The following is a 17,564-nucleotide window of genomic DNA, read 5'->3' as shown; positions in this document are numbered from 1 at the left end:
GATCTCATGCGAGTGACAGGCTGTCCCGCCCTCATGCCAATAAACACGTCATCAGAAAAGTAAAAGATTCTGAAGGCACACGGTTTAAATAATGGATAAATAATTTATATATTCCATAAAAACATACAAAATGTCCATTTTGACTTCATGGTGACTTTAATAAAATGCATTTAATAAAATGCTTTAATAAAATGCCATCCACTGATCCATTATACTTTTCGCCAAATGGTGCCATAAAATATACCTTACATTTACAGTCCACTCCCCTTCATGGTGAATCAGTAGATAATGATTAGCCTCAATAAAGTAGAGTTAAACTTTGACTTGAGCAGGAAGCTTGTCAAGACTGAAACCTCAGTCTTTTGAGGAGAGGAGCTCTGCTGACAGGTCTGTGCGTCTTATCCTTTCTTAGCTTTCTTCTTAGTTGTCTTTCATTTTAGGCTGATTTAAAAAAAAAAAAAAAGTATTTTAGTTAACAACACATCATGTGCTTTGTGATGCTTTTGATGTCTTGACAGGCTGGGGTCTTGTTTGACTTTGCTGAGTGCTTCTAGAAGGGTGTAGAGCAGCTTATGTGGAAGGGCATTTAAAGATATCGAAACTTGCTGTAGCATTGTCGTATTGCGTTCTGGGTGTGAGCATGTTTATGAGCAGATTTGCTAGAGCAACAAGTGGGCCTGTGATATTTTTGATCGCATACTGTTAGAATGTCATCAGAGGTCACAAGCCTTGGCTGGAAGGCAAGGCCTCTTGTTCTCAGACCTCGATACTAAAAATGTCTTTAAATTTTAAACATGTAAAAATTCTTTAAAATGTCAAACCTAAAGTGTTTGAACCAAAATTTTGGGTTCAAACACTTTAGGTTTGAAATTGTAAAGAATTTGCTTTACTTTCATTCTTACAGCTGCCACTTTGAGTATGGAGAATGAGTATTGATTTCAGATTATGCACCAGAATGCCCTAATTCCTTAAGTACGTAGGCACAGATATAAGGAGACAATAATTTATCTGTATAGTGTTGACTGAGTTTTAAGAAGAAGTAGCTTATCAGAGGTCACTTAACTTCAATGTCACCTTGTGTCACATCTGTCTCAAGGCGTGTCAGTCTTTCACAATAGATCTGACAGATACAAGAGAAATAAAAATCCAGTATCAGTAAAGCACTAAACCATACAGCTTATTTCAATACAACATTTCAGTAGAACTGCCGACACAGCTTAACCTACTCTTGGAAAGACCTCAAACCGACACAGTAAGATTTATCTAAAGATGCTTATCTGTTCATACACACAGTGTGTGAACACTAAACATTTCTAGATAATTCTGTTTATTGATTATCTAGATAAATATGGTTGAGCTGAAGTATGGAACCACACCTGTACGCAACTTGCTGTATTAATGATCTGCAACTTTCATTTACCTTGTTCTGTTTCCTTCTATCAACTCAAAATGTTCCGTTTCAGTGAATTTATCATTTTAAGGCAATCAGGTTACTTTCTTTTTTCAACAAATCAATTATTATTAAAAAAATTTACAGTATAAATTATGTGACTGATATGTTAAATTGAGAAACCAATAATTTTCTTAGCTTTAACAAAGCAACTTCTTCAAAAAGTTATTATAAAATGAGAATTCATTGATATTGTTTCTTTGAAACTGAGAAATGACCCTGAAAATGCAAAAAGGTTTCACCATGTATTGCAACGCAGGAAATCAGACAAAGAAAGAAAATTATGTTTGCAGGTAAAAAAAGAGACAAAAATAAATGAAATATTGAAACACCATATAACCATATAATATTTTGGCCTGTTCCTCTTATCAGATGAGTGGATCCACATGTACATCATTATTTAATGGTTAATTTGTTTAAAAGGCATTGTAATATAACTGTCAGTACAGACATTGTAAAATGTAATAAACTGTGATGCAGCGGTGACACGTGCACTTATTCAGTGCTGTCTGGCACAGGACGGCCTCCACACTAGAATGCCAAGTGACCTTTAAATAACCTTTTTATGGGCTGCGATTCATGAAACCACACACACACAGGCACACACACACACATACACACACACACACACACACACACACACACACACACACACACACACACACACACATGTCATTATACACATTTGTGTCCTCATATGTCACAAAAACATGCCCACACACACACACACACACACACACACACACTGTACCACATGAAGAGTCATGATGTCACCATCACATCCACTATTTGTAAGGATGTATGAGACCTAAGAAAAGCCATCTTTTATATGCTGAAATATTTGTAATGTTTAAAATATTACTCAGGACTTATGGTTGAATAGTACTTTTCGCTGACAATCATTGACTGAAGTTTAACATTAAAGAAGCAGATGGTTCCTGATTGGAACATTTCTGACACCATGTGTCTCCAAATATGCTTTAATATTGCTCAGTTTGCACAGCAGGTTCCATCATGTCAGGGAAAATATCTGATAAAGTTATATGACAAACAAATGTCACTGCTATAAATTATAATTGCTTCTATAGTAAGGTGATTTTTATTAAAGGCAATGTTTTCATATCTTTTCCATCAGGTTTTGTTGGTCGGGAAGATGAGAGGTGCGCGTTTGCTTTACTTGACCCTTCTCGTCAGCATTGTAAGTGTGTGTGCAAGTAGGATTTTAACTTGGTGACCTTGTAGTCTCCTTACAATCTTTTATTCTGTCCATAAATGAGTAACTGTGCTGAAGTCCATTTTCTGCCCACACTCCATTAATCAAAGACTTGACATAATCTGGATTCATTCAGCCAGTGGAAAGTTAAATGATTTGTTTTACATAAATAATCCACAAACTGAGCAAATACTCCGACCTTCACATATTTACTGCTTATGTTGTAGAAAGACAATATAGTAATTAAAATGCTTTATTCTCTGATTTATTAGGAAGTGTGGTCAGATGTAGGGTGATTTGCAAGGAAATCCCATTCTCAGAAAAAATACAAGCCGCTAATGTTGCTCATGACTGTCTAGATTAATAACTGACATCCTATGGTACATCATATGGCATTACATGACCACCTTCCTAATATTGTGTTGGCCCCCCTTTTGCTGCCAAAATCGCCCTGGCATGGACTCCACTAGATCCTGACGGTGTGCTGTGGTATCTGGCGACAAGATGTTAGCAGTAGATCCTTTAATTCCTGCAAGTTGCGAGGTGGGACCTCCGTGGATCGGACTTGTTTGTTCAGCACATCCCACAGATGATCAACCGGATTGAGATCTGGGGAATTTGGAGGCCAAGTCAAAACCTCAAACTTGTTGTTGTACTCAAACAATTCCTAAACCATTCCTGCTTTGTGGCAGGGCACATTATCCTGCTGAAAGTGGCCACAGCCACCAGGAAATACCATATCCATTAAAGGGTGTACATTGTTTGCAACAATGCTTAGGTAGGTGGTACGTGTCAAAGTAACATCCACATGGATGGCAGGACCCAAGGTTTCCCAGCAGAACATTGCCCAAAAATATCAAACTGCCTCCGCTGGCTTGCCTTCTTCATCCAGGTGCCACGTTCTGCAGGTAAGTGACACACACACCCAGCCATCCACGTGATGTAAAAGAAAATGTGATTCATCTGACCAGGCCAGACCTGTTGGCACTTTCTGCGGTGGACAGGGGTCAGCATGGGCACCCTAACTGGTCTGCGGCTATGCAGGTCCATACACAACAAACTGCAATAAGTATTCTGAAACAATTTGAGCTACAGAATCTTGTCTCTTTGATCGGACACACGGTCTTTACGTGCATCAATGAGTCTTGGCCGCCCATGACCCTGTCGCCAATTCACCACTGTTCCTTTCTTGGAACACTTTTGACAAACACTTCCCACAGCAGATCGGGAACACCCCACAAGAACTGCAGTTTTGGAGGTGCTCTGACCCAGTTGTCAAGCCATCACAATTTGGCCCTTGTCAGACTCACTCAAATCCTTACGTTTTCCAGCTTCTAACATCAATTTTGAGGACACAATGTTCACTTTCTGGCTAACATATCCCTCTTACTAACAGGTGCTGTGATGAAGAGATAATCAGTGTTATTCACTTCATCTGCCATAATGTTATGCCTGATCTGTGCATATTGGTGATTTTGTCAATTAGTACATTTTTATTTAGCAACAATAGGGTGCTCTTTTTCATACAGCTTCATAATTCTTACTCAGAACTTTTTTTTCCTCTCTAAGGCTCATGGGATTGGTCTGGAGGACAAAAAAGGGCCATTAGGACATAAAGTTTTAGATGTGCCAGAGGCTACACCTGTTCCATATGCCATTTACCAGGTACTGTAGGCTCCGTTCTAGGGTTTGAATGTTTTTTTTTTTTTTTTTTTTTTTATTAGAACATTTATCGATAAATGTATGGTCAGTATAATTTGTTGAATGTTTTCATTGAAAATATTCTAGAAATCTGTTCTTTGTTCAGTTTACATCTGCATCGGAAGATGTCTCTTCATACGTTGTAAGTGGAGAGACGGAAGGAAAGATCAGTATCTCTTCAGACGGCTGGCTATTTCTGGAGGAACCTCTGGAATGGAGCCATGAGAAAAACCACCATCTAGAGGTAATATTGTAGTATGATGCATTACACATAACATGCAAGCACTTTGGTCTTTGAAAAGACACAAATGCCTACGTTGGTGGTGGTTGAGGAGAGACCCTGGACAGTAGTTCATATGAAAGCATTATATATATGCCTCATTCATTCATTCATTCATTCATTCATTCATTCATTCATTCATTCATTCATTCATTCATTCATACGTTGTTTGTTTCTAGTATGCCCATAACACATTGATGTATAACACATCCATGTTTTATTTTTAGCAACATGGTTTTGGGTTCAAATATGTGCATAAGGAAAGTCTATATTTTAGGTCCTTAAACCGGTAACCATTTATTTTCGCAATTTTTAATCCATGTATTACCTTCACTAGTTCATTTTAAATAGTTTTGTGGAATGAACATTTATTTTTAATGTACAATATTCCTCTCTAGGTCATAAAACTATATAATAATTATATAAAATTATTTGCTATATAAAATTGAATATATACATTATATTATTTAATTTAATTTAAATTTAATTATTTATTTAAATTATTTAATATATCAAATAATTTTATATAATTATTATATAGTTTTATGTCCTAGAGAGGAATATTGTATGTTAAAAATAAATTTGTATTATATATATACAATTTTTTTTTAAATTATTGCACGTCATACTGCAAGACTTAAAAAATATGTCAACATGTTAATATTAATTATAATATAAACAATTCTAAAATATGTGTTTCTCTTCAGATTGAAGCACTTTCAGAAGATGGTGAAACTGTCGATGGGCCTTACGCAGTTGTTTTGCAAGTTGTGGATGTCAACAACAATATCCCTGTCTTTAGTGAGAGTCAGTACAGTGGCAGTGTTAGAGAGCATTCACCTGCAGGTGAGAGAAACGCACACATTATCACTGGATGCTAAAACTTGCTGATTCTCTAAACTGTTAAAATAAAACAATGAAACACTGTCCATGTACTCACTTTTCACTGTACTTTTAATCTTGTGTGCATGCAGGATTTATATTCATGCAGGTGTTCGCATCAGATGCAGATGATCCCAACACAGTAAATGCTCAACTGAAGTTCAGCATTGTGAACCAAATCCCCAATTCCGGAAACACATTTTACTTTGACATAAACCCAGACAGTGGAGAGATCTTTGTAACAGACCAAGGTACATCAACACATCTGGAACAAAAATAAATGGAAAACTCAAATGTGCGTGTTATTTTTACTGGGTGATTATTTCTTTATATTGCTGTTGTATTGCAGGAGCGGAGTTTCTGAAGGCCAGGCCCGCCTTAACTTACAGCCATGGGGAGATCCGTGGCAGTCCTGATGTCCTGAGGAAAAAGTTTGAGGACTACTGTATTCCAAAGAACAACATACCACTAGAGAACAACCCCTTTTACACATGCATCGAGCGTGTTGGTGAGAACACAGAAACACACACAATGATCATGCTATTTAACAGATTTGTGTTCAGAGGAGTATTTGAAAAAGCAGTTAAGAGACTCATTTACTAGAATTTCACAATAAATAACACAGAACTTTCAGAAATATATAAATGGACCAAAGGAAACCAGTATTTGCGGGAGGACAGAACCCCTGATAGACGCACGTCACAGAGACATTGAATTAATTTACTCATCTGCAATATGTCTAAGACATTTCCTGTCAGATGTTAAATAGACATGGACCCTGTACAGGGTCGGGAATGACATCGTCATGTATATACTTTCAATTTTAAATGTCTGTGGAGGAGCTATGTCATGTGGTATCATTTGAAAGCTTAGAGTCTCTACTTTCTGGAGATATGCATCACTTTGGCATTTGTTTTACACAAAGTAATGTATTTACACTGAATTACTCAGGTAACATTTCCACCTGGATTTGGCCTACCCAAATTGAATAGCTTCCTATACACACATACAGTGGTCTAGAATCAAAATGTTGGTGTAATTTTACATGAAACCCTTTAAAGTTACATAAAACACTGCTAAAAATGATAAACATGTAAGTATATGTTGTCTAAGCTGTTATAACCCCCCCAAAAAATTAGGCACTTTTAGATTTTTTTAATATAAATTCATTTTTGAAGGTGTGTAACTCAGGCTCTGTGTGCTCTAGGACCCTGCAGACAGTTTGGGCTGCTTCCAGCGTGTATAATTAATTTAATGACACTGGGATATTGCATTTATATCACTGTATATGGTGGTGGGAGGAGGTGGTGGAGGGGGTAGCAAGGTCAGGGGAGGGGGGAAAGGGGGGGTCATCCCTTCAGACCCATTTGAATAAATCTTACATACATGACACAGACAAACTTCTTTTTTCCACTATTTTCTAGAATTTAGTGGAAACAAACCAAACTGACTAGCCTAGAAATCTAGACGCACCCTAGCGGCAGCAAATTTAATTTGCCCGCAAGTGTCGTCTAGGAACTCTCAATACACGTCTGAGCTGTATTCCTCAGAATCTGGACGGCCCAATCACATCGTGTATAGAGTCAGCGGGCGGGGCCATAATGACGACGGCCGAGTTGTGCTTGCGTGCTTCTAGTAAACACAAAAACTGGCGAACGGCGGCGGTCTTTCGAATCAGCTTTGACCGCGATCCAGGAAGACTTGGAGTTAAGCTTTTCTCTGAGAAAAGAACAAAGAACGGCACTGAAGTCATTCTTAAAAAGGGAAGATGTGTTCGGAGTTTAGCCGACCGGATACAGCGAATGTTTAATCAGTCAGCGAGCTCTGCTTCACCTTAGTTGCTCTGGTTGGTGTAGCACTATCCTATCGCGTGTAGAGGGAGTTTGAAAGACAACCGTTTAACCCGCCCCTCGGATTGCGCCCTGTCTATGGTGAGTTTCCAGACCAAACATCTTGATGTGGGTCTGGCTTGTCAGGCTACAAACTGACTGCAGAAACCTAGAGCACACAGGGCCTGAGTTACACACTTTCAAAAATGAATTTATAAAAATAAATAAAAAAGCGCCTACTTTTTGGGGGGGTTATTACAGCTTAGACAAGATATACTTACATGTTTATTACTTTTAGCAGTGTTTTATGTAACTTCAAAGGGTTTCCTGTAAAATTACATCAAAATTTTGAACTTAGACCACTGTATGTGTGTATGGGAAGCTTTTCCATTTGGGTAGGCCAAATCCAGGTGGAAATCCCAAAAAATGGTCTTGAAGTTTAGTTAAGATGTTGATTATTTAGAATGTATGTAAAACTGAGATGTTTTTTTTTTTCTAAGATGTTTATCAGATGTTTGTACACAACGGATGTTTTCCAGATTAAGCGCTCTTTAGCAGACATCTTAGATGTACCTGCTATCTGGGGCATGTCATGAACAGAGCTGATTACAGTACTCTCACATACACACTCAGATTAAACTGGTGTGTTAATGATGAACACTTCTGTGATTACATTCGCTCGGGTGTGTGGAATGTGCCACGTGCTGTAAATAAGAACGCAGTCATTAACTGAGCTCAAGCAGTTCAGCCCATCATCAGTGCAGATTAAAACAGTGAACAGTCTCAGAAATGAGGCAGGATTTGACCCAGATTAGTTCACCATTCAGCATCCGCATTCCCAGCTCAAATCAATCAACATCATGTTACTAACAGAAATGTGCAGGTCTGTCACTTCATGAAATGCTAAGGAATAATATTTTACTGATTGAAAGTTCACTTTACAATGGAAATGACCCCATGATTTACTCCCCCTCAAGACATCCTAGGTGTATATGAATTTCTACTTTCTGATGAGCACAATCCGAGTTATATTAATAAATATCCTGACGCTTCCAAGCTTTATAATGGCACTGATGGGGTCCATTGAGTTTGAGGCTCAAAAAAGCACATCCATCCATAATAAACATACTCCACACGGCTCCAGGGGGTTAATAAAGGCCTAATTTACGCTAATAAATGGAAACAAATCCATTCAAAACTTCACAAAGTAAAATATTTATCTTCCGCCAGACCGCCCTTTCGCATTCAATTTCAGATTGTGTTCATCAGAAAGAAGAAAGTCATATACACCTAAGATGGCTTGAGGGGGAGTAAATCATCGGGTCATTTTCATTTTAAAGCGACCCCTCCTTTAAAGGTGAACACCAGAGCTACTTGCCAAATAAATACACAAATGGACATGAAAAACCTTATTTATTATCTAAGACATTTTTTACAGTGCAATCATATTAAGACCAATAGTGAGACCAATTTTGAAACACTAATTAATAAAGCTCTGAAACCTTACGAAAGTTTTGTTTTGAATTCGATTATAATTTCCTGAAAGTAATACCGGTTGGTTTGTAAAAAGTTGAATTTGTAAGGGGGCTGTGTTTTCATCTATAGATACATCTAACTGAAAAACTTTGCGAAGCAATTGGTTAAATTTATTCAGAGTTTCAAAAAGCTTTGTTTCTCCCATCATTACAGGACAAGAGCAAAACTTTGAGTGTGATATTGTTTTTTTTCCTCAACAAATGCTAGATAAAAAAACATCTCTGACATATAGGGCTAGTGGTATTTTGCCACTTTGTAACGCCACACAGCCAATCAAATTCAATGAGAGTTGAATAATCAGTAATAATTAATGAGTGGTTATTTTGTTTGAGCAGAAAGAAGACAAGTGAATCTTTTCCTGGATCCAGACTATGTACTGATTGTTCGTGCAGAAGATTTGGGAGATCCAAATGCTTTGAGCAGCACAACAAGAGTCAACATAGCTATCATTCAAAACCTCTGGGTCAACCCTGGACAAATCAACATTAGAGAAAATTTAGAGGTGGAATACCCTCTGTATCTTGCCACAGTAAGTCTGGATCTAAAAACAATGTTATGTTACGGTAGGCAGTGCCTAAACTTTTCATTTTTATTCATATAATTGTATTCTACTGAAGTGTATACAAAAATTCACATCAAAATGATTACGCTTTTTTAAAATAGGTGCGCAGCAATGATCCCACCGCGATATATAGACTGGTACAGAAAGAAAGACTTTCCTTCCCCTTCACCATCAATCAAGATGGAGAGATCTATGCTACAGCTCCTCTGGACAGAGAAGAGAAAAATATGGTAAATAGATGAGAAATTGACCTGAAAAGAAAAATAGTAAATACCAGTTTGTAGACTACATCAGGGGTCTAACCTATTTCCCTCCCTGATACTTATTGAATAAAACTGAGTGTTGCATTTTAAGCCAGACCTTTAATAACAATTATGTGTGTTTTAGTACATTTTGGTGGCCATGGCAGAAGATGAACAGGGTGTTGCGTTGGAAAACCCCTTGGAGATTATTGTGCAGGTGGAGGATGTGAATGATAACCCTCCTATGTGTGATGAAGCTCTGTTTGAAGTGCAGGAGAAGGAGCCTATAGGTAATGATGTGAGAGCGTTTTAACACACCTTGCATCGGAAACTGACCAAATGCATTCAGAGGTGTCCAAATTACCTCACACCAGTATTTTAGTATTCTCAGACTGGATGATCTTTTTCCTTCATTGAGATTTTTAATGATATGCATGTCTTTAGGTAATCTGATTGGCATTCTGCAAGCTCATGATAGTGATAAGGAGAACACACTGAACTCATTACTAACCTACACACTCCTGAGTCAGAAGCCTACCAAGCCATCTGAAAAAATGTTCACCATCGACCAAACAAATGGTGAAATCACAGTAGCCAATCAAAACTTTCGAAGGAAAGAGGTATCTCAGTACGAGCTCACCTTTAATGTGACTGATGCAGGTAAACCAAACTCAAATGAACTAAAAATGAACATTTATGACGAATAATGTGCATTTTAACGTCTGCGCTTATTTGTAGTTTACACCACAGAATGTAAAGTAGTCATCAAGGTCATCGACATCAATGATGAAATCCCTGTCTTCGAGAAAAAAGATGTATACATTTTATTTCACTACTTAAAAATGTATATTCCTTCTTCTTGTAGATTATTGAATATTACATTAACTAATCCCTTGTTGATACTCTCCCCTGTTGCAGTATGGGACCCACAGTATTCCTGAACTGGCTGAAGTGGGCACCACTTTACTCATGATCAAAGCCACAGATGCAGATGACCCAGGAACAGGAAGCTCTAGGGTGGAGTATCATATCTCTGCTGGAAACCCACATAACCTCTTCTCCATTGAGGTTGACGAAGCCACAGGAATGGGCAGAGTCTACATCGCTCAGGTAACAAGAAGACACATATTGGAAAAACTTTGTATTTCTGCTTTTTCTCCCTTATATTTCTTTGTTTTCATATTTTCGATTTTCAGCCATTGGATTACGAGCTCCAGAGCGTCTACAACCTTCAGATTTTTGCCCGTAATCCCGAGCCCCTGATCAAAGGAGTGGAATATGATGAAAATGCCACAGCAGTCGTTGTCATTCAGCTAGTGGACGTGGACGAGCCTCCAGAATTTGAAATGGACACTCTTAATGTCAATGTCCCAGAAAACATCACGATTGGAACCGTAATAATGAAGGCTGAAGCAAAGGATCCAGAGGGAAAGACTATCAAGTAAGGCTTTACGTTGTGTCTCCATACATAATCAAATCATATATGAGCTGATAATCAGTGCTTTGATTATGCTACTTCTCAACATTATTGAAGACAAAGTTCTGTTCCAGCAGTTATGTGTTCAAATTTACAAAAGGAAGAGATCTGATCACATATAATTCCAAGCCTAGGGGTGACACAAAAAAACATTGGTTTCTTAGAACTGGATCTAGAATAGAACATTACTTTTGAATTTAAATAATTTTCTTTAAAGGTCCACTGAAATCAAAATGTAAGTTTTTTAGCTTTTAGTATGACTGTGTCAGCCTTAAAGTTATGAATAAGCTGGTATGTTCCAAAACTATGACAACATTTGCATTTAGGAGATATAAGCACTCAAAATGTACAGTCTCCCACTTCCGTTAAAACGAATCTCAGATCTTTGTGACATCATCGCAGATTTCACTTTCTCGTCAAAGCTCCAGTCCAATCAAAATGCTCTCTAGAATCTAAAGCACGCCCCTACACTGCCGAAGCTAAGGCTGAAATCGGTCAGGAGTTGTTAACACACATTTACTAATTTCTACATGGTGAAAGGCACATAGCACACTATATATGTGATAGGAAACGATTCAGTGTAAATATGCTTTCATTTGAGGCGAATAAAGTCTGTTTTCACGGTAGTTTCACGCACCGCAGCAGCTCACACACACCCCAACGGCTCTGGTCTACATTTAGACTACAGACACGAGAGCGCAGCGCGGATCATGTGCGCGAGTCTGCGCAGACAACAAACATATCGACCCATTTTGAATTAGAGGAAACTGGCTTTACCAAACAGAGAATGGTCCGCTCTTGCGCTCTAGTCAAACTGTATATTAACGAAACACTATTGGCTGTTTCAAAAAAGGGGAGGAGCTGCTAACAGCTGAAGTTGTTTCCGGGGAAATTACGTCAACACATTGAATAATGCGACGCGTTTTAAGGCACTTCAGTGGGCCTTTAAGAAATCTCCTGGTCTTTTACTCTAGATTAAGAAAGAACAGTAGTTTTTTGTGCTAAAGAAGGGAATTTTATGATATAATTGTTGTCAGATTTGTTGGTGGTTTGACATATAATGGAGGTACCTATGTCAGACACCACTTGTGAAAATTATATTTTGTATTTTAATAGTTGAATACACATTTTTAAATTCCAAATTATTAGCACAACCATTTAAATTAAAGCACTCAAGCTGTGTGAATATCACAAGTTTCTGTAAAACTTGTTGATCATGTTCTCCAACATGATTTGAGAATCCAAAAAAGCATCTTGCGCTTCAATGAAAGCAAGAACATCTGATGTTTTGTTCACATGATCAATGTCACAACTTTGCATATTTAAAGGGATAGTTCACCCCCAAATTAAAATTCTGTTATTAATTACTCATCAAGATATTTGTGTTCCAAAGAAGAATGAAAGTCTTATGGGTTTGGGACGTCATGGGGGTGAGTAATTAATTTACAGAATTTTCATTTTTGGGTGAACTATCCCTTTAAAGGGTTACTTCACCGCTTTTTCATATTAAACTATGTTATTCCCTTAACTAAAACAAGTTGATACATAACTCTCTCGTCTCAGTGGGTGCACTTAATCTCTGACGCGCGATGACGATCTGATAGCTTTTAGCTTAGCCCACTAAGCCCAGTTCATTCACTATGGTACCAAACAGAGATCAAGTTAGAAGTGACCAAACACCTCCACGTTTTCCCTATTTTAATACAGTTACACAAATAGTTGAACGATCAAATATGGTGACACAAAATAAAATGTGGCGCTTTTCTACGCGGATTAACTAAGTAGAACTAATCCCTTTGATTTTTTCAGACAGGACTTTACTCTACTGCGCCGAGTGGAAGTACTCTCAGAAGTTCTATTCTGCTATACATTATAGTTCTCCTTTTTAAACCACTTAGAAAAGCACCACGTTTTATTTTGTCATCATACTTGATAGTTCAACTATTCGTGTAACTGTATTTAAATAGGGAAAACGTGGAGGTGTTTGGTCGCTTCTAACTTGATCTCTGTTTGGTACCATAGTGAATGAACTGGGCTTTGTGGGCTAAGCTAAATGCTATCAGATCGTCATCGCGCGTCAGAGATTAAGTGCACGCACTCAGACGAGAGAGGTATGTATCAACTCGTTTTAGTTAAGGGAATAACAGTTTAATATGAAAAAGCGGTGAAGTATGCCTTTAAATAGTGGCCTAAAAATAGTCCTACTTTATTTAGGTTTAAAAGGTTCTTCAAATCTCACATTTTAAAGTGGTCTGAGACTTTTCACCTCCACTGTATGTTATTTAAAATAGCTGTCTGGGAGCCGTAACTCGTGTTTGATAGCTCTTTTTAGTAATAATTCGAATTTTAAATGCATTTCTTCTATTTCCTGCTTTTAAATGTTCTGTTTGTCAGGCTAAAGATGGAAGGAGATGAACATAATTGGTTGGAGCTGGATGCTGACTCTGGTGAACTAAAGACTAAAGCTGCTCTGGACAGAGAGACAGTGGAACAGATCACTCTCACAGTCATCGCTTATGAGACAGGTGAGAAGAACACAGCAGAGCGCCGAAGCATTGTGTCTCACCAGGCCAGTGTTATTTGGTTAATATTACAATCTATTTATTTTCCTTTCAGAGGGAGACAAGCAGGAGGCTGAGATGACGGTGAATATTCAACTGTTGGATGTGAACGACAACTACCCTAAACTTCAGTGGAAACAGAACTACATCTGCATACAAGACATGACTCCCTTGATACTCACTGCTGTAGATAAGGATGCCGACCCCTATAGGGAGCCTTTCACCTTCTCCATCAACCGCAAGTCACCAAACTTTGAGATCAAACCTGTGGATGGTGAGCAGATCTTTGGTTTAGCTGCTGTGGCTTTTAAAAACAACAGGCTTATACACTTTTCACACTGCGCTTAATGCGGGTTATCACAGTTCTAAACCCTGCTTTTAACCCTGGGTTAAGGGAGGTTTCACACTTGTAATTTAGAAGAGGGGTTTTACCACAGTCCGAAACATGGTTAGCACCGCTTTTGTGGTGGTATCAAATCTGTACAGTGTGAAATAAAGCTGTGTTAGAATGTTACTGCTAGATGCTTAGAAACAGACATCCAATCACATGCCTTATATTCACCTGCTTTGTGCAGTCACAGAAACATAACGTGTTATAAACAGTGGCCTATATTTCTGCGTTTGAGTGGAAAAATATCAAATGGTGACAGAAACCATTTCATTTTTACATTTATAGTTTGAAAAGCCCATTCTCAATGAACTTGCAAGTTCAGTCAGCCATATATATAATATAAGGATGCGCAATGCTAGAGCCTTTATGTAAACTGGTCGGGTAGTGTATAATCGTCAAATCAATGACACTGACACTGTAAATATGCAAATAAGAACGTTAACCTAGGGTTTATGGATGTAGAGTGTGAAACAGCAGTTCATGAATAACCAGGATTCATTTTTAACCCTGGGTAAATTAGGAGCAATGTGAAACGTGAAGCAAGATAACCCAGGATTCTGCTTATCCAGGGTTTAGAATAACCCAGCATTCAGTATTTCAAGCCGTTCTTTATGACGTCTGCATTTAATTTATTTACTGCTGTAACTGCGTAAACATGTTTTGATATCTGCAGGAACCTCAGCGAAGCTGATTCTGAAGAAGAAGCCCTCAAGTGATCAGAATGTCAGTGTTCCCATCAACATCAAAGACAATGCTGGGATGGGCATCACTCAAAAGTTTGATGGTAAACTATTTTTTTTTCTCTGTATTTCATATATAACATTCAATGCACTCATAGGCTCGCACTTTAGCATGGTATGACATCTAAGCTGAGATTTCTTTCTCTTAGTGCGTATATGTAACTGCACTAAATTGGGCTACTGTTACAAGGAGCCAGAAGCTCACAGCTGGAAGCTAGGCATGAGCAGCACCATCGGCATACTGGCAGGAATATTCGGCTTCATCAGTAAGACTGATATGTTGGAACTAATTTTGCTCGTTTAATATTTAAACATAAAAAGAAGCTAATTGAGTTTAATATTTTTTCCCCCAGCTCTCTTCCTGATCATTGTTGTTTACCGGATCAAGAAGAAGGATCAGAGGAGAGCAGCAGCTGGTGTAGAGACTAAACCAATGCTATAGAGCATAAAGCAATGCCATGTTGAGATAACATGTCAACTATAACATTATTCAGTACACAACCCAGGCAATCTGACATCCATGACCCTCAACACACACACAAACCTTTATTTTGTAAAGTGGTTTATTATCATTAAATATGCATGTTCAAGGTTTGCATCATCTAACAGTTTTAATAACTGTTTTAGTAACTTATTCGCCATGTGACTTAATCGCCATATATAATAATTAATAAATATAATTGCCCTAGTGTTTAAAGGGAACACAAAACCAGTTGTTTTCTTGGAATTTGTGGTCTATTTTTGGTACAGTTGAGTACTTTGAGAAATGAGTGTTGTCATATGGATTAAATCTATAAAAAAACTCTTCTATTTATTCCCCATTAACCAAGTATCAGTTCAAATGTGTTAAAAAAATCTTTCCATGTTATAGATATATTTGTTTTTGACGTTTCTTCTTGGGCAGGTCAAAGGTCAGGTTCTACAGTGTAATTCCATTATTGAAGAAGTTATAACAATCACAGAATGGCAACATTTTTGCTTGTTGACTGAAAAACCGAAATTGTTCATTCTGTAAATAAAGTAATACTTTGACCCAGATACAGTTTTTTTATTTCTTAAAGTCAAATGGATATTTTTGGAATAAACATGTTAACATGTAAATTATATTGAAAGTAATAGTAATATAAAACCAAATTTTGACAAAATTAATACAAGACCTGGCTTTTGAGTAAAGGATATTTTTTCTTCAAGAGTAAATAATAGTAATGATTAAAGACTTAGCTTCTAAGATAACATCTTATATATTCTTATGTAATAGTATGTCCTGTGTTTCTATAAAGTTTTATAATACATTGCAGGTCTTGAAAGAGACAGATGTTACTGTCAAGAAGAGAATATGACCAATCAAACAAACCAGAGATGCCTAAAACTCACTCTCGTAATTTCTCGGTCTGTATCACTAGTCTGCATCTCTTCATGCTGATCTATTACTCTCATATGTGTCTGTCTCTTAGCAATGTTCCATAACAAACACAAAAACAAGAGAAAATTAACTCACTGAGATAGTTTGAGTGAGGGGTCGGACTCTGAGGAGTTTGTCACGTGGTAATACTAAAAAAAAACGTGATTATACTCTACGTTTGATAATAGCCAGAGCTCATCCGGTGGGGGTTCTGTGTCCATTTTTGGACTCAGAAACACACACAGCTACTTGTCTTCCTGCACTCTGGTGTCATGGGTGACAACTAGTTAAAAGAGTGGAAAGTTGTGTGTTTACATGATCAACTTGGGGAATTGGGGAAAACACAGATTACAATATAAATAAAAAAATAATGTTTTAAGCTTTAGGACTCAATACAAATAGTGTTAAAAGTGCAGATAATCTCTACTTCAATCACCATCAAGTGAAACCTGTATTTTTAACCCTCAGCAAGCCAAATAATTCTAACATTTAGAGCTTTATATATAAACATGAGTACAGATACTTGGAAAAGCAGAAGTTTATGGGTTTTGCTGCTTAAATGGACACATTATAGGGGCTTGTGTCTCATATCACACAAACCCAGGTGAAAAAGACATACTGTTAAATGTATTCAAATGCATTGTAGTATATTTGTATTGTACTAAAAAGATACTCAAGTACATTTTAATGCATTTAATAGTACAGATTTTTCACCTGGGAAGAGTTCAGTTGACTCAGTGCTTCATCATTTCATTCCAACGTAATAACTGGAGCCATTTTGCGCCTTAGTTGTTGACTGTATTTTTTGTTCATTCCATTATTTTCTCTTAGTGAAAGCTTTAAGATTATATACAGGTAGAATAAAATAATTTCCACTCATACACTGTAAAAAAAAATAAAAAATAAAGTTTTACATGCTATGTACTTAAAAAAAAAAAAAGAAGTAAGGATCAAATGTCTTTCAAATGTCAAACATAACTGAATATTAAACATTAACAGATGTTTCCCTTCACTCAAAAACACATAAAATAACACTTCAATTTTTACTCTCCATGTCCAGCCATATACAAAGCATGCTGGGAACTAAAAATCCCCCACAAATGGTGTCTAAAAAATACTCTTAATCCCAAATGGATTTATACATAACAGATAGCCAAGAAGTGTTCGGTTGTGCCCTGCACTCTCCTACAGTTGCCGTTAACGGGTATTATTGACAGTCAAATTCAATTCAAATTCTATTTAGGACATCGCTTACATTAATCGCTCTCTCACATATTTCACAGACAGCACCATTCAGT

The 17,564-nt window shown here is 37.3% G+C and overlaps 1 protein-coding gene across 1 annotated transcript; it reads left to right on the top strand.

Annotated features, from left to right (window-relative positions):
* Positions 1-313: 313 nt before the first annotated feature.
* Positions 314-15,902, top strand: cdh17 (cadherin 17, LI cadherin (liver-intestine)). Its single transcript, XM_067448604.1, has 19 exons — positions 314-387; positions 2,586-2,648; positions 4,233-4,328; positions 4,471-4,608; positions 5,352-5,490; positions 5,619-5,777; positions 5,876-6,034; positions 9,227-9,420; positions 9,555-9,683; positions 9,841-9,985; positions 10,140-10,355; positions 10,434-10,510; positions 10,614-10,805; positions 10,892-11,136; positions 13,567-13,697; positions 13,789-14,007; positions 14,798-14,908; positions 15,014-15,130; positions 15,218-15,902. Exons 2-19 carry the CDS (start codon positions 2,604-2,606, stop codon positions 15,304-15,306), a joined length of 2,601 nt encoding a protein of 866 aa, XP_067304705.1. The 5' UTR covers positions 314-387; positions 2,586-2,603; the 3' UTR covers positions 15,307-15,902.
* Positions 15,903-17,564: the final 1,662 nt, after the last annotated feature.

The sequence above is a fragment of the Pseudorasbora parva genome, chromosome 7 (genome assembly GCF_024679245.1).
Source record: "Pseudorasbora parva isolate DD20220531a chromosome 7, ASM2467924v1, whole genome shotgun sequence".
Taxonomy (NCBI): Eukaryota; Metazoa; Chordata; class Actinopteri; order Cypriniformes; family Gobionidae; genus Pseudorasbora; species Pseudorasbora parva.
Note: the sequence above shows the minus strand (reverse complement) of the source record. Positions and strands in the feature narration are given on the sequence as shown.